At 37.8% G+C, this 24,524-nt stretch overlaps 1 protein-coding gene across 4 annotated transcripts in view; it reads right to left on the reverse strand.

Moving 5' to 3' along the window:
* GNE (glucosamine (UDP-N-acetyl)-2-epimerase/N-acetylmannosamine kinase) overlaps nucleotides 1-24,524 on the reverse strand; it is a 51,090-nt gene that overhangs the window by 14,781 nt on the left and 11,785 nt on the right. The window contains exons 1-5 of one of the 4 annotated variants that reach the window (XM_069476588.1): nucleotides 23,543-23,704; nucleotides 18,217-18,422; nucleotides 9,236-9,687; nucleotides 4,765-4,917; nucleotides 2,166-2,378 (exon numbers count right to left, since the gene is read on the reverse strand). In XM_069476588.1, the coding sequence (XP_069332689.1) occupies nucleotides 2,166-2,378; nucleotides 4,765-4,917; nucleotides 9,236-9,687; nucleotides 18,217-18,380 (982 nt within the window). In that variant the 5' untranslated portion in view covers nucleotides 18,381-18,422; nucleotides 23,543-23,704. Of the gene's footprint in view, nucleotides 1-2,165; nucleotides 2,379-4,764; nucleotides 4,918-9,235; nucleotides 9,688-18,216; nucleotides 18,423-19,450; nucleotides 19,556-23,139; nucleotides 23,312-23,542; nucleotides 23,705-24,524 lie in introns of those variants that run through there. The other 3 variants (XM_069476586.1, XM_069476587.1, XM_069476589.1) reach the window with 3 other exon arrangements.

A 24,524-nucleotide genomic window follows, 5' to 3' on the forward strand; every position in this document is an offset into this window, starting at 1 on the left:
TGATATAGGTAGTATTTTAAAAATTATCTGTAACCTTAATTCAGTTAAAACACGTTCTATTTTAAAAGAACAGATAACATTGATATTAAAATTACTACTTTTGGCCGGGCGGGTGGCTCACGCCTGCAATCCTAGCACTCTGGGAGGCCGAGGCGGGTGGATCGCTCAAGGTCAGGAGTTCGAGACCAGCCTGAGCAAGAGCGAGACCCCGTCTCTACTAAAAATAGAAAAAAATTATATGGACAACTAAAAATATATATATAGAAAAATTAGCCGGGCATAGTGGCGCATGCCTGTAGTCCCAGCTAGTCGGGAGGCTGAGGCAGGAGGATCGCTTGAGCCCAGGAGTTTGAGGTTGCTGTGAGCTAGGCTGACGCCACGGCACTCACTCTAGCCTGGGCAACAAAGTGAGACTCTGTCTCAAAAAAAAAAAAAAATTACTACTTTAAGGGGTTTGTCTAAAATAAATATTGTGGCCTTATATTTAAACTATTGTAGAAAATATTGTGTTTAAGTGGATGCAAGCTGTCTACTAAAGACTACACATAACTATGCTAATTGTTCTTAAGTAACGAATAGAAATCAAGGTTCAGCTACAGACTCCACTGGACAGTTGATGCTCTAACCTGTTCTTGCTTTTGCAGCGTAAGGACTTCAGCTTCTGGCTGTTAGGTGATCACCTTGGGGCGTTCAATTTTCTGCCAAAGGCACCTATTCAGTCTCTTACTCTTCATCACTCTGGGTTGCCAATTTAATCCTATCATTTGTGCTCAGCTTTTGTGTGCTCTTAAAGTCAGCTTTATTCTAAGTAAATCTGTGTCTACTTTAAAAGTCTGGAAAATGAAAAAAAAAAAAAAAATCTTTGCCAAATCCCTCAGAAAAAAAAAAATTCCAAATGATTTACCCTGGCTTACATGAGTCTGCCTCCTTCTCTAAAACCATCTGCATCGCTCTGCCTCTTGCTCACCACTCTACAGCCACGCTGGGCCTTCTGTTTCTCAAATACACCAAGCTTGTTCCCACCATAGGGCCTTCACACTGGCTGTTCCCTCTGCTTCTCCCTGATCCTCACATAGCTGAGTCCTTGTCAATCAGATCTCAGCTTAAGTCTTACCTCCTCAAAGAGGCCTTCCTTTACCCAATCTCATGTAGCCCATCACATTATTGTTGTCTTACAGTCTGCACAGCATATAGATATCCTGGTTTGGTTTTTTTATGTTTTTATGGTCTATCATCTATATCCCCTCTCACCAGAATGTAAGTTACATGGACACTTTAGCCCTCGTTATTCTAGTTTATTGCCAGATCCCAGTGCCTAGCACATGGCAGGTGCTCATTAAATTATCTTCTTGATGAATTAATTAATGAATTTGAAAGAATTTCCATCCGATGGCTTCTATTTTCTCTATGAAATTGGGAGCAAAGTAATATGCTGGGAATGAGAGGGGAAGAAGATCTAAAGAGAATAGAAAGCTAGGTAGCAATCATGAAGAATGGGAGAAAGAGCAGAGCTGGAACTAATCTCCTTGGTTCTAAATCCAGTTCTTTTTCCATTAATGACATACATTTTTCCATTAGCTACAGCTTCCATTAGCTTCAATACAGCTTTCATTAGCTTCCATTGCATGTAGATGGTATTAGAACTTGAACTAATGCTAACAACAGGATCTAGCTCAGTTAGCAAACTCATTAATAATATGTTTACTTACACTTAGTTATTAACGGATAACTTACTTAGAATTGCCATACTCTACTTTTTTTTAACAACTCATAACATGTAATAGAATTGCCATACTCTAAAGTACTGACTGAAGGGACTCTATTCTAGGCTCAGAAAATGAACGACTAACATTCATATACTCATGACACATTCAACCACATTCTCTCTTAAACATGGCCATCAAAGACTATAATTAACTAAAATCCACTTAGCACTAATTGATATCACAAGACCATAAGAATGTAAGCAGAGCTTTAAAAAATATGGTAATCACTGTGTGCTATTTATAAGATTATTTATAGATTTTAGGCTATGATTAGTCATTAACCTCATTTGCTCATTTGTTCACAAAAATATATGCTCAGCACTGATACATGCATATCTTATAATAATTTATACATATGTATAAAGTCTAGTCAACTGAAATATAAGCAAAGGTAAACACCTGTTTCTCTTCCAATCTGACGGGTTCCCAGGTTGATCACGGGTGTTCCAAAAGCTCCAACCTCTCGTACCCCACAGCTGCTGTTCCCAATCATACAACCAGCATGGGCGACCAACTGTATAAACTGGTCAAATGGGACATGTTTAACCGCACGAAAATTGGGATGATGCTCAATGCCCTTCTTCCGCATCACTCGGACCATCTCTTTGCTCCCTGTGAAAATGAAAAGAAACAATTGTTAAATGGTTTATGAGATAAAGAAATCATTTTCATTGGCAAGTATAGCCCCACTTAAAGAAATCTCCCTATAAAACTCACACCAGTTATTAAGGAAATAGTAATTATAATTACTGATCTTTTCATGAATGATGAGTATCTAAAGTGTCTGGCCAGCTCTCTGCTTCAACTCATCTAGAAACTCTAACAGCAGCAGTTGGCACTTTTCAAACAGAACTTAGCAAATACCTTTTAATAATCCCGATTAAAAAAAAAACAAAACCTTTACCTTAGACAACAATTAAGAGGCTAAAAACAGGCCAACAGTCTGTATCTCTTAAGGTGGCAGTTCCTGAATGGAAAGCTCTCAGGCTCCACACACCAAGCTGATCCAAGAGCTTCTGCCCAACTGTGCTCACTTTTACACTAACAATAGCTCAGCTGGATAGTACTCCCATTGAAGTAGACTAAACTCCAAGAAAATACATATAGATTCTGATACTGTGGCTTTTATTTTATTTTAAATTCATGACTTAAAAAAAGTTAAAGATGTATGGGGGAAGGCACTATTTAAGGCCCCCCTGCTTGCCTCTCTACTTACCTTCTCCTAACTACCCCATACCAAGGGAGGAAAAGCTGCTAATCTGATTGGTTAGAAGGCAGAAGAGTGACCACACCATGCTCACCATGGGCAGGAGCCACTGATTTAGCAGAAGCTATGCATGCATCTGTTCTCAATCTTTTTAATTTTCTCTATGTGGCAAGGTGAGTAAATAGACTCAGGGTCCAACTCCCTGGAGAAGGCCTGGTTATTCCTCACCCATTACAGTCTTGCCAGAGCATGCCAGTCAGCATCACTAATTACTGTAAAGGTTGAGTATCCCTTATACAAAATGAGTGGGACCAGAAATATTTAGAATTTCAGATTTTTTTCAGATTTTTGAAATATTTGTATTATACTTACCAGATCAACATTCCTAATCTGAAAATCCAAAATGTTTCAGTGAGCATTTCCTTTGAGCATCATGTTGGCACTCAAAAAGTTTCAGATTTTGGAGCATTTCAGATTTCAGATTTTTAGATAGGGATACTCAAACTATAATACATGGTACACCAGAAGGTACTACCACTCCAAGATTCAGATTTGGATTCAGTTGAAGGCTCCTCGGCCTTAAATGAAATAATCCAGTTTTCCAGAGAATCCTATACTGGGGAACTGGGCACTAAGCCATATAATAATAAAATAATGCCTTGATTCTTATTTTCCTGATGTTCCCTGTGTGTATCTTATCAAAAACCCCAGAGAGAGCAGAAGTGAGTGGCAGGTATGATTTAGGTATTCCTGGGACCCTTTATTTTCATAGAGGAAAAATATCTCTAATTCTAAAGTGTATATAATCTAAAGTATTTGTATATTACAAACAGAATATATCATTGACAATGAATATTGAACAAAAGAGATATATAATTATATTACAAAATTTATATAAAATTTAAAGGATTAGAAAATAAATATTAAGGTTTTTGAATTATTGATATATTACATGGACAAAATCTGGGTTGGGTATTCTAAAATCTTTTTTCAACTAACACCCTACTTTGTTTCCCCTAAGAGAAAAGATTAATCAAGGGACACTAAGAGAGGGGTTCTTTCAGAGTAAGATGGTGACATCTTGACATTGCAGAGAAATGGTCCTGCCTCCTTTACCAAAAAATGCCTATGAGCTCAGCAATGAGTGGTGTCAGCTCACAATAACCAGTGTTTGAAAAGTCCTCAGTGTTAGGCCTTGCTCTGGCATTTCTCATGTATATCTCATGTTCCCATTAACTTGCCTAAGATCTCACTAGCACCAGAGCCTACAGTACCATCCACCAGTAGGTGATCAACCAGGGCAGGCTTGAGGATCAACTGGTTGGGGACTCCAGATCTAAACTGCCTAAGCTCAAGGTTACTTTAAGGTATAGCTAGCATAAGAAAAGAAACAAGAAATAATAACAATGGCTATTTTACTACAGTCAATGGAATCATTACTTTCCTAGAGATACTCTTACACTTCAACTTCTAGGGTCTGTGTCTCTTGGCTAGTACAGTTTCTCACTGGTGGAAACTGCAGAGAGAAGAGACTAAATGTGAGACTAAAATAGAGAATAGAAAGACCTTTTTTTAGTTCTCGCTTATTAAGTTTCTACTAGACTTGACAAAACACTACAAACTCTGAGCTACAGCAAAAGCAGTAATCCTTTGAAAATTGGAATGCATTTCAGAATATAGTGGTCATCAAAGATAAGAATAGCAAGACAGGAAGGCAGTCAAAAGAATAGGTAATAGAAATGTAAAATTTGAAAAGGTAGTTGGTAAAGTTTCATTTTCAAGTTCAATTACCTGCATCAATATTTGGAAATAGAACTAGGGTCCGCTTGTTAAATGAGATAAGTGCATCCAGTGTTAACTCAAACATTTTTATGGAATGCTTAATGTCAGTGGTCACAGGGTGCTGCAGTGCAACAATATAATCTTTAGATTTTACATCATCACCTGTTTAAAGAAAATCAAGCCACATTGCTTCATTAGTTAAGAATCTCAAAAGACAAAGAAGCAAATTCTAAAAGCAAGGACCTAAAGTTTGTGCTTTTAAAAATTTTAAGGTAAAAATAGTTTGTCACATTCTAAGTAGAGCATCCAAATTAAGATCAAATGATAAGAACTTAGAGCAACAAATCCAAGGATTCAGCAAACTTACCATTTTACAAAGATGCTTGCCACAACAAACATAACTTTAAATAGCAGGTACTAGAAATTCATTGTTTTAAAATCCAAAATATTCCAAAGCACTAGAAAAATGTGAAGCTTCCCAATTTCTAATGTTTCTAAGGAATTATCAGCAATATTAATGAATAATAATATCCTGCATATCAGGGCACTTAGAGATTGAATGAGCATTGAACATATTTCGTGTAATGAACAGGAGTTTCCCCATACCATTACCTACCTGATTGAACAAGGGGCAAGTGTTTCTAACTCTGTTTAAAGGACTAAAGAGGTTTCATTCACCCCTAGGCTGGTAGCCCAGTGACAGTTCCTCAGCAAAAATTTAAAGTGTAAAAAGTCTGGATTGACTATGCTATGCCAAATAACACAAGACATTTATCAACAGGGCATATATTATCCTATAAAACTGAAAACGAGATATACTAGCTTATTTTTAATGAAAGGATATTCTCTGTGATTTTTTTTTTTTTTTTTTTTTTTGAGACAGAGTCTCTGGCGCCTTGGGTAGAAATGCAGTGGCATCATTGTAGCTCACTGCAACCTCAAACTCCTGGGCTCAAGAAATCCTCTTTCCTTGGCCTCCCAAGTAGCTGGGACTACAGGTGTGTGCCACAATGCACGGCTAATTTTTCTATTTTTTGTAGAGACGGGGTCTCGCTCTTGCTCAGGCTGGTCTCAAACTCCTGTGCTCAAGCAGTCCTCCCACCTCAGCCTCCCAGAGTGCTATGATTATAGGCATGAGCCACCGCACCCAGCCTGTGATATTAATTTTAATGATCAATTTTATCATTAAATAGTTTATCGTTTATCATTAACTTTCAAATTCAACAAGCAGCAGTTATTTTTTATGATTTAATGGTAACAGAGGATTTTTACTAAGTTAGAATCTTTAGTAGTATTTGATTTAAAATACCATATTGGCTCTAAAATTTTATTTTAAAAAAGTATTAGGTCCAATAGTAGCTTCTAAACTGGAAGGGGAGGAGAATATAATTATTAAATTTTTAGAGTTGGAGGAAAGGGGAAAAATATTAAATTTTTGTACAAAGTAGGAAAAAGACCTGAAGGCTTAAAAGAATCTATCAGAAACTTGATAAAACATTAAAACATGAGAGGAAACATAAGAGGAAAACATCCTATTACAGTTAACAGAAGTCTGGAAAGATGAAATCAACATAAATAATCTACTAGATACAGATGAGGGCTGTTAGAAAGAAACTATTTCAAAGAGAATTAAAAACTTTGGGGGGGCAAGGGCAATATACGTAACCTAAACTTTTGTACCCCCATAATATGCTAAAATAAAAAAAACTTGGGGAAAGTAGTAGCAATAAAAGAAGTGCTTTCACTGTAAAGGATTTAGAAATACTATGTATATCCTGCAATCTAACCATAGGTACAAGTCTGTTCTGCTATAATGCATGTTTCTACAATATGAATTAGCCCATCCATGACTGGTAAAGAGAGGAATGATGTCAGCCTTTAATGTAGTATTAACAGTTGCATTATTCATACATGATTTCTCACAGCAGAATGCAAAGAACCCTAATGTAAATGTAGAAATAGTCTCATAACAAGGCCCTTCACCTGCATTCTTTCTCTTGGTTCTGTTTGCCCTTGTACTCCATCTTGAAAACACTTATAGGACAAGTCTCTCTGGTCTTTGGGCATTTTGTGGGCAATTTTTCTTTGAAAGTGAGGATGTTATGGAGCTTCTACAGTCCCATGCAGAGGACAACAGTCACTTATTGCTATAACCTATTACTAAAGGGCAAGCAGAAAGTGAAGAGGAAGAAAAATCCCAGCATTTTCCCCATGAAATCTTCCCACTTCTCATTTATCTTCTTCTTTGAGTGTGATTAAGAAACACCTGTAGTGGCTGGGCACGGTGGCTCACGCCTGGAATCCTAGCACTCAGGAGGCTAAGGCAGGAGGATCGTTTGAGCTCAGGAGTTCGAGACCAGCCTGAGCAAGAGCGAGACCCTGCCTCTACTAAAAAAATAGAAAGAAATTAGCTGGACAACTAAAAATATATAGAAAAAATTAGCCAGGCATCGTGGCGCATGCCTGCAGTCCCAGCTACTTGGGAGGCTGAGGCAGGACTGCTTGACCCCAGGAGTTTGAGGTTGCTGTGAACTAGGCTGAAGCCATGGCACTCTGGCCTGGGAAACAGAGTGAGACTGTCTCAGAAAAAAAAAAAAAAAAAAAAACACCTGTAGTGCATAGAAAATAACCATACAACGCAGAATGCAGTGGGGTTGTGCTTTGTAACTTAAGGTTCTATATGGAGCCATTTAAGCTGTTTCTTTATGAAATGATGGCAAAACAGCAAAAACTAGATGTCTTTTTTTAAGCCAGTGAAAAAGAAAACACATGACAATGAGCCAGAGCTACCCCATCCCTGGCAATAATACATTTTGTGCAAAGCCTGCACCTGCTTCTCAACCTGCAACTTTTGAAATTCTGCCTTTGTATCCATAACTCAGCAGTCTCAGCCCTTCATACAACCCATTCCATTAAGGTACCAATATTTTGTTTTGTGTTGTAAAGTCCTATATTTATTGTGGTATTTCTTTCATTATTAGGAATTCAACATGTCTTTTTAACTTTCCTAATATTTTTATTAAGATTGTTACATATTATTGTCCTGGTTACAAAACTGAATGTTATATATGGCCTACCAAACCCTATTTTCCTAGAAGCAGAGTGATAACATGAGAAGTTTATTGCCAGGGGTGGATGGCTCTGGCTCACTGTCTCGGTTTTCTTTTTCACTGGTTTAACAAACAAAAAAATCCAGTTTTGGCTGTTTTTGTCTTTTTTTTTTTTTTTTTTTTTTGAGACAGAGTCTCACTCTGTTGCCCGGTCTAGACTGCCGTGGCGTCAGCCTAGCTCACAGCAACCTCAGACTCCTGGGCTCAAGCAATCCTCCTGCCTCAGCCTCCCGAGTAGCTGGGACTACAGGCATGTGCCACCATGCCTGGCTAATTTTTTCTCTATATATTTTTAGTTGTCTAGCTAATTTCTTTCTATTTTTAGGAGGGGGTTTGGCTCTTGCTCAGGCTGGTCTCGAACTCCTGACCTCGAGCGATCCTCACGCTTCGGCCTCCTAGAGTGCTAGGATTACAGGCATGAGCCACCGCTCCCGGCCGTCATTCTTTATTTCATAAAGAACTGCCAAAAAATGTTCCCAAATAGGACTTTAAGCCATACAAGTACAATCTTGCTGCATTCTGCTTTCTAACGATTATTTTCCATTCATTACAAGTTTTTCAGTAACACAAGGTTTTCCAGAATACATATAGAGCTAACTGTACAACCAGAACAGAATGCAAGAGTGTTTACTTAGAAGCATACAGAAAGAACAGACTGAGAGACAGAAGTTTGTTCCATCAGCATTATCTAGACAGGTTCCTTGATAACTGCAAATCTGTCCAGGGATAAGAAATACATAGAATGGGCCGGGCGTAGTGGCTCATGCCTGTAATCCTAGCACTCTGGGAGGCCAAGGTGGGAGAATCACTTGAAATCTTATTTACAAAGATAATCTCTAATGCTACAACTATGACATTTCCTTTTTAATAAAAATGACAAATTTTCAATTGTACTAAAAAATGCAGAAAAACAAAAATAAAAACACACTCGTAATCCCACACCAGAAAGAAATATAGTAAATGACTTGGTATACATACTTAACCTTTCCATTGTTACAGTATTTATAAAAATGGCATGATATTACACATATAATTTTGCAACTTGCTTTCTTTTTTCCTTTTTGACAATCAGGATCTGTCCTTGTAACTAAAAGTTCGCCCACAATGTTATATTTAATGAATTAAAAGTATTCTATTGTATAAATATAGCATGGACTTTGAAAAAATCAATCCATTAAGCCTATTTTACAGAAAAGGTGAATCTCAGAGAAGTAAAGTGATACCATAGGGCAAGATCTATGAACTATAACTTTGGCCTTCTTATTGCTAATGGAATATCCTGTCCATGATAGTTTTCAAAAGGATCAAAATATACCCAGCAGTTTCTCACAAAAACAGCCATTAGACTGAATAAAGTCTGATATACATACCTAACCACATCCGAATGATGCTCATATAGTCTTTGTTCTTGGCTGAGAGAAGTTTGTCATAGGAAGGGCAGCCTGCCAACAGGATGCGATCATGGTCCTCACACATGGATATCAGGTGTTGCTCTGCACTTCGGGTGCAGCACACGTGATAGTGAGCCAGTTTTGTTATGGCATGTCTGATAGAGTCATCAATGGTCCCACTGACTTCCCCACCTTCAATGTGAAGGATTCGGATATTCATTAAGGCAGCAGATGTAGCCAGAGCCAGGGCATCAAACCTGTCTCCATGAACAATCATGATATCAGGCTTCAGGCGATTAAGGACATCTGGTAGCTTCACTAGGGCCAGGCCTACTGACTCCACCATGGCTGCCTCATCTTCTCCTCTAACAATAGTGTGTAGCCTGGTGTTAATGTCAAAGTCGTCTTGTTCAATCATGCGGTATGTATTTCTAAAGCAGGAGAGAAATAAAGATGTGAGAGCATGTTCTTAAACACAGGGCCATAACATACAAGAAAAGCAATCTAACACCAACCCTGAAGGGAGAAACATTTTTAAAATTTTACTTATTAAAGTAAATAAATTGAAGTATAACTTACACACAAAAAGAGCATAAAGTATTTATACATAAATAAATATATATATATATATATATATATATATAGAGTCTGATAATTTTTTTATACGAGTACCTCTGTAACCACCACCCAGATCAAGATATAACACATCAAGCACCTTGGAAGGATCCCTTGTACCCCCTCCCCTCCAAGTCAGTACCTGGAGGGAAAAACATCTAAAGGCTAATGTTTTTATTAGGAAGAAAGAAACCAAACTTTAAACAGGGGTCAAGACTTTTTTCTTTTTCTTTTTAATATCAATTTTTTTAAAAGAAGTGTGCACTTAACAGGAAAAAAATGTTACTTACAAAAACAAAGCTCTTTTTTTTTCTACAAAAAATAAAATAAAATAGCAGGGAACAAAGATACCTGATATGTCACTATAATATTATAAATTGATGAATGATAAAAATGATCTCCTGGATTCTCTTTGTCTGGTACCACTAATGCAAGCATAATTTTATATAGAATGAAAATGTAGGCTTCACAGAATTAAAGCAACTGCAAAACAAAGTTTCAAGATTGCTTTATGCTTCAATTACAACAGTAACCCTCAATGCCTTAACGTTTCCTGTTATGACTAAATTTTTAAAAATATTGCCTTTAAAAAAATATGTAATAAATGTTTATTATTTAAAAATTGGAAAATACAGAAAATTATTATCCATAAACCTACCACTCTGCAATAACAAGTATTATTATTTTGATTTCTTCCCAGCTATTTTTATACAAATATTTTAACATGGTTGAGAATACATTGTACATACAATTTTGTAATCTACTTAATCCATCTAATATTTTCTCAGATCATTAAGGATTTTTTTATATATATCATTTCACATCATATAGATGTTCTAGTAGTCATTTGCAGATTCCTCTGGATTTTGTTACATAAGAAATGTTATCTGTAAATAAAGACAATTATTATACCTTTATTTCTATTTCTTGCTTTAATGCACTGGCTGTCACACATTCAGTACAAGTTGAAGAGAGGTGGTAAAAGTGGAAATCCTGACCTTGTTCCTAATCTCACGGGGAAAGCATAAATTTTATGTTAGCTATAGGTTTTTTACCTATGGCCTTTATCAGATTGAGGTTTCCCTTCTATTCCAAGTTTGCTAAGGGTTTTTATCATAACTGGCTGTTTAAATTGTGTCAAATGCTTTTTTTGATATCTCCTGAGAAGACAGTATGGGTTTTCCCCTTTTTTCTGTTAATATGTGAATTACACTGATTTTCAAATGTTAAGTCAATCTTAAATTCTTGAGATAAACTCACAGGTCATGATGTATTATCTGTTTTTTATATTGCTGGATGTGACTTGCTAATAATTTGTTTAAATTTTTTATGCCTATGGGCCTTGGGAGTGGCCCTGTCCCCACAACTCCACTAAGCATTGCCCTAGGGGGCCTCTCTGTGCTATATTCATGAGGGATACTGTTCTGAATTTTCATTTTCCTTTGTCTTTGTCAGGTTTTGATATCAGGATTATGCTGGCCTTATAAAATCAGCTGGGAAACTCCCTCCTCCTCTATTTTCTGAAGACTTTTATATAAGAATGGTGTTAATTTCTTCCTTAAATCTTTGATAGAATTAATAAATGAAGCCACCTTTATGGGAAATTATTTTTACAAGAAGTCTTTGACAATGAATTAAATTTCTTTAATAGTGGGCTATTGAGATTTTTAAAAATTTTTTTATCACAGTTGTACATATTTTGGGGGCACATGTTATATTCTGATACAAGTATGCAATGTGTAATGATCAAATCAGGGTAATAGGGCTATCCATCATCTCAAACATTTATCTTTTTTTTTTTTTTTTTTAGAATCCAATTTTTCCCACAATTTTTTTTTTGATACAGTATGTCCTCATAATGTATACATTATTTCTTGTACAATGATATGAAATAATATGGGAAATATTCATGATAAAATATTAAGTGAACAATGCAAGTTAAAAACAACAGTTTCATATTTTTTTTCCCCACCCCCCCTTTCCCGAGTCAGCACCTTCAAGTGTTACCACTCCCCAAACGGTGCGCAATGCACTCATTGTGTAGGCATACCCCCATCCCCTCCCCCACCCCCCACCTCAGTCTGATGTCCAATTGGTGTCGTTCCCAGATTTGTATTTAGGTGATGATCAGGGAAACCAATTTTCTGGTGAGTACATGTGATGCTTTCAAACATTTATCTTTTCTTTGTGTTGGGAACATTACAATTCTTCTCTTCTAGCTATTTTGAAAGATTTTGATACAATAAATTATTGCTAACTATAATTTCCTTACTGTACTATCAAATACTAGAACTTACTCCTTCTAACTGTATTTTTGTACCCATTAACCACCTTCTCTTCATTTCCCCCTCCATTGAGATCTTCTATTTCTCTGTATCAGTTTTGGTAAGCAGTGCTTTTTCAAGGAATTTGCCCATTTCATCTAAACTGTCAAATTTATTGGCAAAATAGTCCCCTTTTATCTTTTTAATGTCTGTAGGATCAATAGAGATATCTTTTTAGTCATTTCTATATTGGTAATTTCTATGTTCTTTTTTTCTTGTGCACTGCTAGGAGTTTGCCAATTTTATTAATATTTTTAAAGAATTAACTTTTGGCTCTGTTAATTTTCTCTGTTATCTGTTTTATATTTCATTGATTTCTACTCTTTATTGTTTCCTTCCTTCCACTTACTTTGGGTTTAATTTTTTTCTCTCTCTCTCTCTCTCTCTTTTTTTTTTAGAGACAATGTCTTGCTTTGGTTTGTTGCCCAGGCTGGAGTGCAGTGGCCGGATCATACCTCACTGCAGCCTTGAACTCCTGGCTGGGCTCAGGTAATCCTCCTGTCTCAGCCTACTGAGTAGCTGGGACCCAGGTGAACACCACCATAGCCAGCTATTTTTTTTATTTTTTATAGAGACAGGGTCTTACAATGTTGCCCATGCTGGTCTTGAACTCCTGGCCTAAAGCAATCCTCCCATGGCGGCCTTGCAAAGTGCTGATTATAGACGTGATCCACTGCGCCTGGCTTTTTCTTATTAAAGTAAAAACATAGATCATTGACTCTAAGCTTCTCTTTTTTAATATAAGCATTTGAACCTATAAATTTCCCCCTAAGCACAGCTTCATCTGTACCCAATAAATTTTGATATATTTTAATATTTATTATTCAGTTTAAAATATTTTCTAATTTCCCTTATGATTTCTTATTTTATCCATGGGCTATTGAGAAGTATAGTGTTTAATGTCCAAATATTGGGGCTTTTCTAGTTATCCTTTTGTAATTGATTTCTAATTTAATTGTTGTGATTAGAGAATACATTCTCTAGTATTTCAGTCTTTTGAAATCTATTAAGACTTAATGGGGCCGGGCGCGGTGGCTCACGCCTGTAATCCTAGCACTCTGGGAGGCCGAGGTGGGCGGATCGTTTGAGCTCAGGAGTTCGAGACCAGCCTGAGCAAGAGCGAGACCCCATCTCTACTAAAAATAGAAAGAAATTATATGGACAGCTAAAATATATATATATAGAAAAAATTAGCCGGGCATGGTGGTGCATGCCTGTAGTCCCAGCTACTCGGGAGGCTGAGACAGGAGGATCGCTTGAGCCCAGGAGTTTGAGGTTGCTGTGAGCTAGGCTGATGCCACAGCACTCACTCTAGCCTGGGCAACAGAGTGAGACTCTGTCTCAAAAAAAAAAAAAAAAAAAAAAAAAAAAAGACTTAATGGCCCAGGATATGCTCTATCTTGGAGAACATTCATATGCATTTGAAAAGAATGTGTATTTTGCAGTAACTGAGTATAGTGATCTATAAAAGTCAAGTAGGTAAAGGTGATTGATCATTTGAATCCAGGCTTCTGTATCCTTGGGGATTTTCTAGTTACTTATTATATCAATTCCGGAGAGGGGGGGTTAAAATCTCCAACTTTGATTGCAAATTTGTCTATTTCTCTCTTTAGTTCTCTCAAATTTTGCTTCATGTATTTTGAAATTCTGTTATTAGATACATACATATTTAGTATTGTTACATCTTCCTAATGAATTGATCTTTCATCATTTTCGTGTCTGTTAAGGGCAGAAGTCCTCTTTGTCTATAGCAATGGTTATTGAATTAAAGTCTAATTTGATAGAAATAATCACACCAGCTCTATTATGTTTACTGTTGGCATACTGTATCTTTTTTCATTTCTTTATTTTTAATCTATGTCTTTATATTTAGAGTCTCTGGTAGACAGCATATGGCTTTTTTACCTGCCCTTTAATTGGAGAAATTCATTTACATTTAATGTAAATATTGGTATGTCCAGGTTTAGTTCTACCATTTTGCCATTTGTTTCTTATTTGTCCCATCTTTATTTTGTTGTTGTTCTCTTGTTCCTGCATTCTTTTGGATAAATAGATTATTTCTTAATAATCCATTTACTTCCTCAACTGGATTTTTATTTACACATTTCTGTATTATTTTTTGTGGCTGTTCCAGAGTAATGAATACTTATCAGTTTCCTATGAATTATCACATCACTTTATGTATAATAAGATCCTTACAACAGTATATTTCCACTCCTATCCTTTTTTTTTTTTTTTATCATTAGTTGTAAACACCACTGCACTCGGACCAACCCACTCCTATCCTTTGTGCTACTATTGTCATATAATCTACTTACATTATAAACCTCAAAATACAATGTTATGATTTTTGTACAAAGTTTTATTTTTACTATATATTTTTAGAAATCTAAGAGAATAAAAAGGGTATTCTTTTATATTTACCCATATAGTTACCATTTCTAGTCATTCCTTTCTGTAAATCTAAGTTTCCAACAGATATCATTTTCCTTCAGTCTGAAAACTTGCCTCAGTATGTTTTGCAGTACATACCTGCTGGTGATAATTTGCTTCATCTTTACTTTTAAAGGATATTTTCATTGGATAAAAAATTCTACATTAACAGTTTTTTTTTCCTTTGAGCACACTAAAGATGTTTCATCATCTTCTAGCATCCACTGATTCAGATGAAGAGTCAGTTATCATTCATATAATTGTTCTCCTGGAGGAAATGCCATTTCTCTCTGGCTGCTTTGAAGATTTTCTTTAGTTGTCAGCAGTTCGACTATGCCACAACTAAGCGTAGTTTTCTTTGTATTTATCTTTTGGGGTTTGTTGACCTTTCTGGATCTGTATACTGATTTTTTTCACCAAATTTGGAAAACTCTAGCCACTATTTCTTCTAAGATTTAACTACCCCATTTTTTCCCCTCCTCTCTTTCTGAGACACCAGTTAAATGCATATTAGATTGCTTTTGATATTGTTCCAGATGTCACTGAGGCTCTGGTTCTTCATTTTTTTCATTCTGTTCTTCCGCTGGATATTTCTTATAATCTGTCTTCAACATCACTAGCTTTCTCTTCTCTTCAGCATCTACATCAATTGGATTTTTCATTTCATATATTTTTCAGTTCTAGACTTATTTGGTTCTTTTTTTATAGTTTCCCTTTCTCTGCTGATATAGCTGCTTATTGAGATAATCCTTGTCTGCTAATTCCAACATCTTAGCTATCTCTGGGTCTGTTTCTATTGACTACTTTTTCTCTTGATATTGGGTCAAATTTTCCTATTTCTTCACGTATCTAGTAATTTGTGATTATACACCGAACATTGATACACTAAAGAGACTCTGCATTCTGTTTTTCTTTTTTCTTTTTGAAACAGTGTCTTACTCTGTCACCTGGGCTAGAGTACAGTGGCATCATCACAGCTCACTACAACTTCAAACTCCTGGGCTCAAGCAATCCTCCTGCCTCAGCCTCCTGAGTAGCTGGGACTATATGTGCATTGCAAACCACAACGCCTGGCTAATTTTTCTATTTTCATAGAGATGGGGTCTCGTTCTTGCTCAGGCTGGTCTTGAACTCTGGAACTCAAGCAATCTTCCCACCTCAGCATCCCAGAGTGCTAGGATTACAGGCATGAGCCACTGTGCCTGGTCTGTTATCTTACTCTTAAGACTCAATTTTTGTTTGAGCAGGCAGTTAAATGAACATCTTGTAGAAGTTTGGTTTATTAGGGTGAATCTGTTTCAGTTTTGCTCTTAAAGAGCAAATTGGATATAGTTTGCTCCTAAGGTATGTGGCTCTTCGGAGGTTTCAATAAAAAGCCTGAGGTGTTTATGAAGCCTCTCTACCTTGATCTACTAGGTAGTCTCAAACTCCAAACTAGCTCCCCTGAGGTGGACAGTAGATGAAATGTCTGCTCAGTTTCTTCAGCCCCCAGCTATTGCTTCCTACTAGGATTCTTGGAGTCCCATGCATGTGTAATTCAGTGGTCAACCAAGAATTTGAGAATAGTTTAAGTACAGATTTTAGGGCTTCTCCTCTGTGGCCCCCTCATTTCCAGAATCTTTCCTCTCAATTTCCAGATGCTATGGCAGCCCAAGTTCCATTTTCTGACACCTCAACCTAAACAACTGTAGCTTTCTGCTTGAGCTCTAGCCAACCTACACCATGCAGACTGGGGGAGATTCTCAGGGGGAAAGCTATTTAAACATGGAATTCACCTACCATAGTTCCCTTCTTTTGTGAATTGATCTCCTTCAGTCTCTGCCTGTGGTCTGTTGCTCACCAGTGCCTTCAATTATTTTTAAAAATATTTTTCCAGAGTTTATAAGGAGTAACTGTGGGAGAGTTAGTAAGGTACAAGCTGCTCTTCCATTACTAGAACCTAAGTTTCTTTTCTTACATAAGCACTTTACAATCTTATTTGGTTCAGTTACTCCTAAATTTTTCCCCCACTAATAAAAACACTTAAGACCACAAATTTATTTTTTTATAAGTTTTCCTTTATCATTTTATTTCCTTTGTTATTTTATTATTTCTCATTTTTACTATTTATCTGTATATTGTCCATATTTGCCACTTGGTACATTCTAAATGCTTAATATTTTTTAAATTAACAAATGAACAAATGAATTTCTAAATAATCTGTTCTTACTCATTAAAATCTCCAATTAGTTGAAATAGAAGGTAGTTTATTTTTCTATTGTTTTAATGTCTTTTAAAAAATGTTTAAAAAGCATTCACATGGTTTAAAATTCAAAATATACAAGAGGTTATACAGTAAAAAGCCTCTCACTTTTGTTTCCCAGGCATCCAATTCCTCTCCCCAGAAGCAACCAATTTCTTGTGTTAGAATATACTTTAAACATACATTTTCACTATATACTAGTCAAATTTCCCCAAATACTACCTTTCCACTCTTAATAACTGTGGAAGGCAGATAAGAAACCTACTAAGAGTTTCTCTTTCACTAGTCTTCCTATTTAAAGCTTTCTTAGAAGTAAAAGAACCCACTCAGACTTTCATCTCAGGATCTAGCTAAAATTTTTCTTCCACCTTGTCCTATCACCCAAGTGGATTTTCTTAAATAGCCAGAATTCATTGCACATTAAAAAAAAAAAAAAAAAAAAAATCTATGGATCCCTAAGCTATCCATAAGTTCCTTCTCTATTCTTTAAGAATTTTCTAAGAGTAAATTGCCAAATTGGTTTTTGGAAGCAGGTTTTTATTTATTTGTTTTGCTTCTGTCTTGTTTTTAAAGAATAGCCTGAAAAGGACAATTTAACACAAGCTTCTTTCATATACAATATTGTATTTGTAACCATCTTTGGAGACTGCAATAATGTTTTCATGCCACAAGGGTGCACTAAATGCTGCTTTATTACATATAGCAAAATAAATGTTCATTCCTGGTTTATATATTCTGTTCCTCAAAGATTACCCAACCTTCATTTTTTACTTTTATTTCCAACCTTCACTTTTTAAAAGTAGCCTGTGATCAATAACAAACCTAATGTCACCAAACTAAATGTCAATGGCCATAGTAATATAACATTCTAGTTTATGTTGTAGAATTAGATTTTTTAAATTAGATTTTTAAAATCTTGTTCCATATCTACTACTTTATATGCTAGTGACCTATAAACCAGTTTTAAAAAATTGCCATTAGAACTCACAATACAGATTATGTGGAATCATATTTTTATAGTCACAAGTGGCATTTCTTCTGAATATAATAACAAATGATAGTAACAACATTTACAGCTATCATTTATCAAGCATCTACTAAGCAGCATCACTGTGATGGGTGCTTTATATCACCATCTCCATTTCTCACAAAAACTTACAATATGGTTTTCACTCCATTTTATAATTGAGGAAACTGAGACTCAGAAATACTAAGTGATTTCTCTAAGGCCACATAAAAACTAAGTGGTAGAACTGGGATTTGAAGGTGGGCCTATATGACTACAAAATCCAACTTCTCTCCAGTACACTGTTGCAATGAAAAATAAGAAAATTCTTTCATCTTACCCATAGTCATCTATCAGGTGAGAGCCAAGAACCACCACATCAAGTTCAAAGAATTCAGGTTCCGTTTTAATGCCAAACATGATAGGGGCAAGTTTAGAATAATCTGCACGGTTGCAAGTAGCAACACAAACCCGAAGCTTTCGGTTATTCCCATTCTTCTCCATGACTTGTTTTTTTCGTTGTGAGAGGTTCTTAAAATAGAGTTCCTGAAGTTGTAAAAATAAAAAGTGTTGTTTATAATCAGAATAACTCCTAGATACAAAAATAGAACTTTCAGTTATAAGTCCTTAACCACCATTCATTCATTCATTTATTTATGAGACAGACTTGCCTGGGCTAGAGTGCCGTGGTGTCAGACTAGCTCACAGCAACCTCAAACTCCTGGGCTCAAACTATCCTTCTGCCTCAGCCTTCCATGTAGTTGGGACTACAGGCATGTGTCACCATGTCCGGCTAATTTTTTCTATATATTTTTAGTTGTCCAGCTAATTTCTTTCTATTTTTAGTAGAGACGGGGGTCTCACTCTTGCTCAGGCTGGTCCTGAACTGACCTTGAAAGATCCTCCTGCCTCGGCCTCCCAGAGTGCTAGGATTATAGACGTGAGCCACCACGCCTGGCCCATTTATTTTTTTGAGACAAGGTCTCACTCTGTCACCCTGGCTAGAGTGCAGTGGTGACATCATAGCTCACTGCAACCTCAAACTCCTGAGATCAAGCAATCCTCCTGCCCCAGCCTCCTGAGTAGCCCACGCCACCATACCCGGCTAATTTTTCTATTTTTTGTAGAGCCGGGGTCTCGCTCTTGCTCACACTAGTTTCCAACTCCTGAGCTCAAGCGATCGTCCCGTCTCAGCCTCTCAGAGTGCTAGGATTACAGGCATGAGCCACCGCGCCTGGCCTGAACTCATTCTTTTCCAAACCTGTTCCTCCATAATTGTTCTCTAACTCAGTTATGCAATTCCATTCATCCAAATGCTTTAACATGCTTTTTTGTTCTTCACCCCATACCTCCCTCCCAAGCCTTTAATTCCACCTCCTGAATATCTTTCAAATCTATCTCCTCCTCTTCATCCCCACCAGGACTTCCCTTATTCCAATCCCCTCATCTTAGGTTGGAATTCCTCTAACAGGCGTCAAAGTAGTTTACCTGTCTCTAGTTTTGCTCTGGCTCCCACAAACTTTCATTATCTCTACCCAAAACTCCCTCTCCCTCTTGCCTGGGTTCCTACTTACCCTTCAAAACTCAGTCTAGTGTCACGTCTTCTGGAAAGGCTTCACACAAACCTCAGTTCCTCCCCACCCTGCCCCTCTTAGCTGCTGCCTTTCTCTGAAGCAGCACTGTGGCCCTACCATACACAAATATACTATTGCACATCTCCTTTGCCATGCTATACCCTCCATTCAAAAAGTAAAAATCAGAAGCAAGAGATAAGTGATTTCTTTTATGGAACATTTTAAACTTCTCTATATCAACAAAAAATTTCACCTCATGGACTCTGATCTCAATGTTCATGTTTCAGAAAGGGTATCAATATTTAGAATTTGTAATTAGGAATCCAAAGAAGCTTGAGCAAGGATGCCAATACAGAGTTTCAATAACTCTGAAACTCACTGGAAGTTCCATCAGTAGCCCTCTGCTATTGGTACCTCATCTCTCTTAGGCTAAAATTCTTTGACCATGCAAACTGTCCCACTGTTAGGCTCATTCTGAATTTATAATCCCCAGTGAAAGTTAATTCCACCCAATGGAAAGCACTTACAAGATAATGAAATGAGCCTTCTGCCAAAAGAGTTGTATTCAGAAGACCTAAGCACTACCTCATCATTAAAGAGACAAAAATATTCTTCCAAAAATGGCTGTCCTAAGTGTTCTTGTACATAATCCTTTTTCCACTGATCACATTGACCTCAATAAATTGTTGGTGATATCTAATTTGCTGGGTGAGGCAAAGTAAATCATTCATGGCTGGTCAATTAGTATTGATTTTACAAAGAACATTAAACTTTCCATCTGGCAGTACTAAATGCTTAATATTTACCAAGTTACTCAAAGGTTATTGTACCTACACTGAGAGCAAGCTAACCATATAAATAAACTGTGAAAAATAAAACAATGTTAATGCCAAAGCTTTTTTAAAGAAAGAAGTTAAATCTTAAAAAGAAAATAATGGTAAAATGCCTTTTTAAGGGGAGGAATTCAAAAAAATAATTTTAATTTAACTTATTTTTTGATTAGGTAGTATATTCACATGGTTTAAAACTGAAAAGTCACAAGAGGTTATATAGCAAAAAATCTTCTGTGTTCCCTAGCCACATAGTTCTTAGCTCTGAAAGCTAACAGTTACTGGTTTCTTATCTATCCTTCCATAGATAAATTATAATTATATAAATAAATACACCATATATTAATTTATAAATACATATAATGTAAATTATGCAATTGGTAACATATTCTACAAACTGTTGTTATATATTTTGCTTTTTAAAATGCTTTTAATTACATTTCTGAAATAAATGGTAAAATGGGAACGTTTAAAGGCACTGGAAATATCAAATAAAAAAGTGCAAAGTTTTGAAAATTGCTGGCCATCAACTTTTCAAATATATGAAGGGTTATGAGAGCTCTGAAAGCAAAAACACTCAGTGTCACAAACATTTATTGAGTATCTACTCTGTGCAGAGGACTATGAAGAAAACTGAGAAAGGCATGGAGCTGAAAAAGACCTAGTTTCTGATTTTTAGGAATTTATAATCTAGTACCTGACACTAGACCACATAACAGATCTCACCCAACTTTCCCAAACAGAAGCACTAGAAACAAAATTAATAATTTTTTTTCTCTGCTCAGTATATGTTGTTATTTGTTCTGCATAAGACATAGTGCCCGAAGATACATTTTTATACTGAGAACTATGGCCAGAGTCTTCATCATCAGTATGGAATGAATAAATGTGACAAAATGGACTTAATCTACAGTCTACAATCTAAGTTGCATAAAGTACAATGTAAAACAAAAAAAAATAAAACTAATTTCTTGGCCGGGCGTGGTGGCTCACGCCTGTAATCCTAGCACTCTGGGAGGCCGAGGTGGGCGGATCGTTTGAGCTCAGGAGTTCGAGACCAGCCTGAGCAAGAGCGAGACCCCATCTCTACTAAAAATAGAAAGAAATTATATGGACAGCTAAAAATATATATAGAAAAAAAATTAGCCGGGCATGGTGGTGCATGCCTGTAGTCCCAACTACTCGGGAGGCTGAGACAGGAGGATCGCTTGAGCTCAGGAGTTTGAGGTTGCTGTGAGCTAGGCTGACGCCACGGCACTCACTCTAGCCTGGGCAACAGAGTGAGACTCTGTCTCAAAAAAAAAAAAAAAAAAAAACTAATTTCTTTACACAATGGAATCCTAAACAGCAATTAAAACAAATGGATGAGTTTCAAGTTAAGGCTAAGTGAAAAAAAAATGAATAAATAAATAAAATGGATTATGCCTATATTCGTCAATATTGATAAATCTCAAAAACACAGCATTGGGGAAAACAGCAAATTCTAAAGAGTTGGCTACCATTTTGTACATTTTTTAAAACATGCAAAACATAACTACATATTGTTTATTGATATATAGTAAAATTACACACCAACTCAGGAAAATATTATAGTTACCTCTGGAGAGGGACGGAAGGGTAAAGAAAATGGAGATGAAAGGGCTTTAGCTCTCTCTATATAAACATTTATTTTAAAAAATCATACCATAAACAAAGATCAGAAACAAACATAGCAACATGTTATTATGTATTAAATCTTGGTGATTGATAGAGGGTATCATATTGACTTCTGTCCCTTTCAGGATATTTGAAATATTTCATTATTAAAAACAAGAAATCTTTTAAATAAACACTGTGAAGTTGGCGTGCTGTCCATAATTCCCTCAAGCCTAAAGTTTAGAAAGGCAGAAGGAGGGATTGGATATTTGCATCCATTTCACTCTTTAATTCCATAATTGTAAACAGAGCCACCAAAAGATAGACAGATGATAGGTGATTGATTAACTGATGATTCATGGAGAAGTATGCCTTCATCTTGAACTCACTGGTAATCCTTAGAAACCCCAATCACTTTCTGCATTCTCTCAACCCAAGACTGTCAGTTATAAATACTGACAACAGGTAAACAACTCTTTCCAGAAAAATAACGTCCCTCTCAACTGCGGAAAAAGAATTCTTTGTGAAGAGAATTTTTTTAAGGTAATCAATTTAAAATAATGAACACTTGGTTCAAGTAGTCGCTGCAGAGGAGACAACAGTAACAGTAAACTTTTGCTAAGCATTTCCGAAACGCCAAATACCGGCTAACAGCTTTACAAGCATTTACTCATTTCGTCCTCACAGCCCTCTTATTAACCACCTTTTACAGACGGGGGCACAGAGAAAATAATTTTTTGCCCCAAATCCCACTTAAATAGTTAATAATTGACAGAAACAAAAATCAAACCTAGATCTGAATGACTTCAGCACTCAGGATACTGTCCCACACCCAGTGTTTGTCTGGTGTCTGTTCATTCCATAAACATCCACGTGAGCTAACCTTCCTTAAAGAGAACATGATAAATCACCCTTCCTTCAGTGCAGCGAGGATGAGACTCACAGGAATAAGAAAGAAAGGGCTGTAAAGTGGTCTGAAACTCAGAACCCTATTCCTGAGCTGTACTTCAGTCTGGTTTCTCCTTCCACAGCTCCTATAGTTGGATTAACCAGTTAGCTATACTGCTAAACTGTACTCCACCCCTCCTATCAGAGGAGCAAAGAACACTTTCTTGTGTTATAACAATTTTACAAGCGTGCTCAGGGTTAGGGAAAAAAAAGAAACGCTTATCAAACTTCCAAGGAAGCCCAGACTCAGAATGTAAACTAGAGTAGGGCGGGTACCTTCAAGATCATCTTTTAGCCCAGTCTTTTACACCCTGTCTGCCAAGCAGCTCTCGCACACCTCCATAACGGGACACTAGCTTTCCTTGCTGGTCTGGACGGCACTTCCCAAGGGGATGCAGTCAAGCTAGGCCTCCCTCTACGCCTCTCGCCCCTACTCATCCGGGCCCACACAGAGCCTGTCTGCTCCGCGGGCCACAAGGCAGAGCCAAAGAAGGGCCCTATCATGCAGGCCCGCGGGACACAGGGCGAGGCCCAGGTCGGGTGCGGCCCTGGGGGCGCGGTGGGTGGGAAGCAGCCGGCGGCGGAGGAGCTGAGGCCTGGGGGTGGGAGGCTGGAGAAAGAGGCCCCGGGGACAGGCAAGATGCTCTCCCCGAGTCTACCGCCGACGCGCAGCTCTCACCGGACGATGGTCTGAGGCTCGCTCCCGCCCCGCTGCCGCCGCCGCTCTCGCCGCGTTCCTCGGGCGAGAGCCTAACCGAGTGCCGGAAAGCAGGCGGGGCGCAAGCCAGCCCCCAGGGTTCCGCAACTCAGGTGCGTGGGCCGATGACTCGTCGCTCGACCCCGGCCCCACTACTCGCACGCCGCGCCACACCCACCCGGAGCGCCGAATCCGCGAACGCGCCCTTACGTCCCCTGAGAAGACTCCTGTGATTGGCTGCTCCCCGGACACGACCCGCCCCCTTTCCAACGGTTTTTAGAAGAGGAGGCCGGTGCGGGATAGCCGAGCGCCTTCGGTTATCCTGGCGGCGCTTAGGGCCACGGCGGAGCTCTCTTGCCACCCTCCGTTCCTGCCGCGAAGCGTTCTCCTCCGCCGGCGACCGGCGCACTGAAACCCAAGGCCTCCCACAGGGTAGTTGCTTTGGCCTTGCACCCAACGCGGGATCTCTTTAGGCCTTCCTCTCCCTCAGACATTTCGTAGACGAGGACCGAAACGATACTGTCATACTGTCGTGTAGCCCGCCCGTCTAGCCCAGAGCCGCCCTGCCACTCCTTGCCATGTCTGCCACTCTGGTGGAGTGTTGAATGCTGACCAAGACAAGGCAGATGCTGACTGATCTTTGTAATCAGCACAGCGTTGATTTCTGCTGCAGGGAACTCCAGCCAGTCTCAAGGCCCAGGGACTTCCCGGTAGAAACATGGCAGCGGTAGAAAAACTGTCAGGAAAGAGTTTGCACAACTCCTGAGAAAGACTTTTTTTTTTTTTTTTTTGAGATGGGGTCTTGCTATGTTGCCCAGGCTAGACTCAAACTCAAGCCATTCTCCAGCCTCAGTCTCCTGAGTAGCTGGGATTACAGGCGCCCCACCACCGCATCAGGCTTGAAGACATTTCAATGATCTTTTCAAATTCCTGAGTCACCATTGAGAGGAAACTTTGAGTTGAT

This window comes from Eulemur rufifrons, chromosome 7, assembly GCF_041146395.1.
Source record: "Eulemur rufifrons isolate Redbay chromosome 7, OSU_ERuf_1, whole genome shotgun sequence".
NCBI classification, from domain to species: domain Eukaryota; kingdom Metazoa; phylum Chordata; class Mammalia; order Primates; family Lemuridae; genus Eulemur; species Eulemur rufifrons.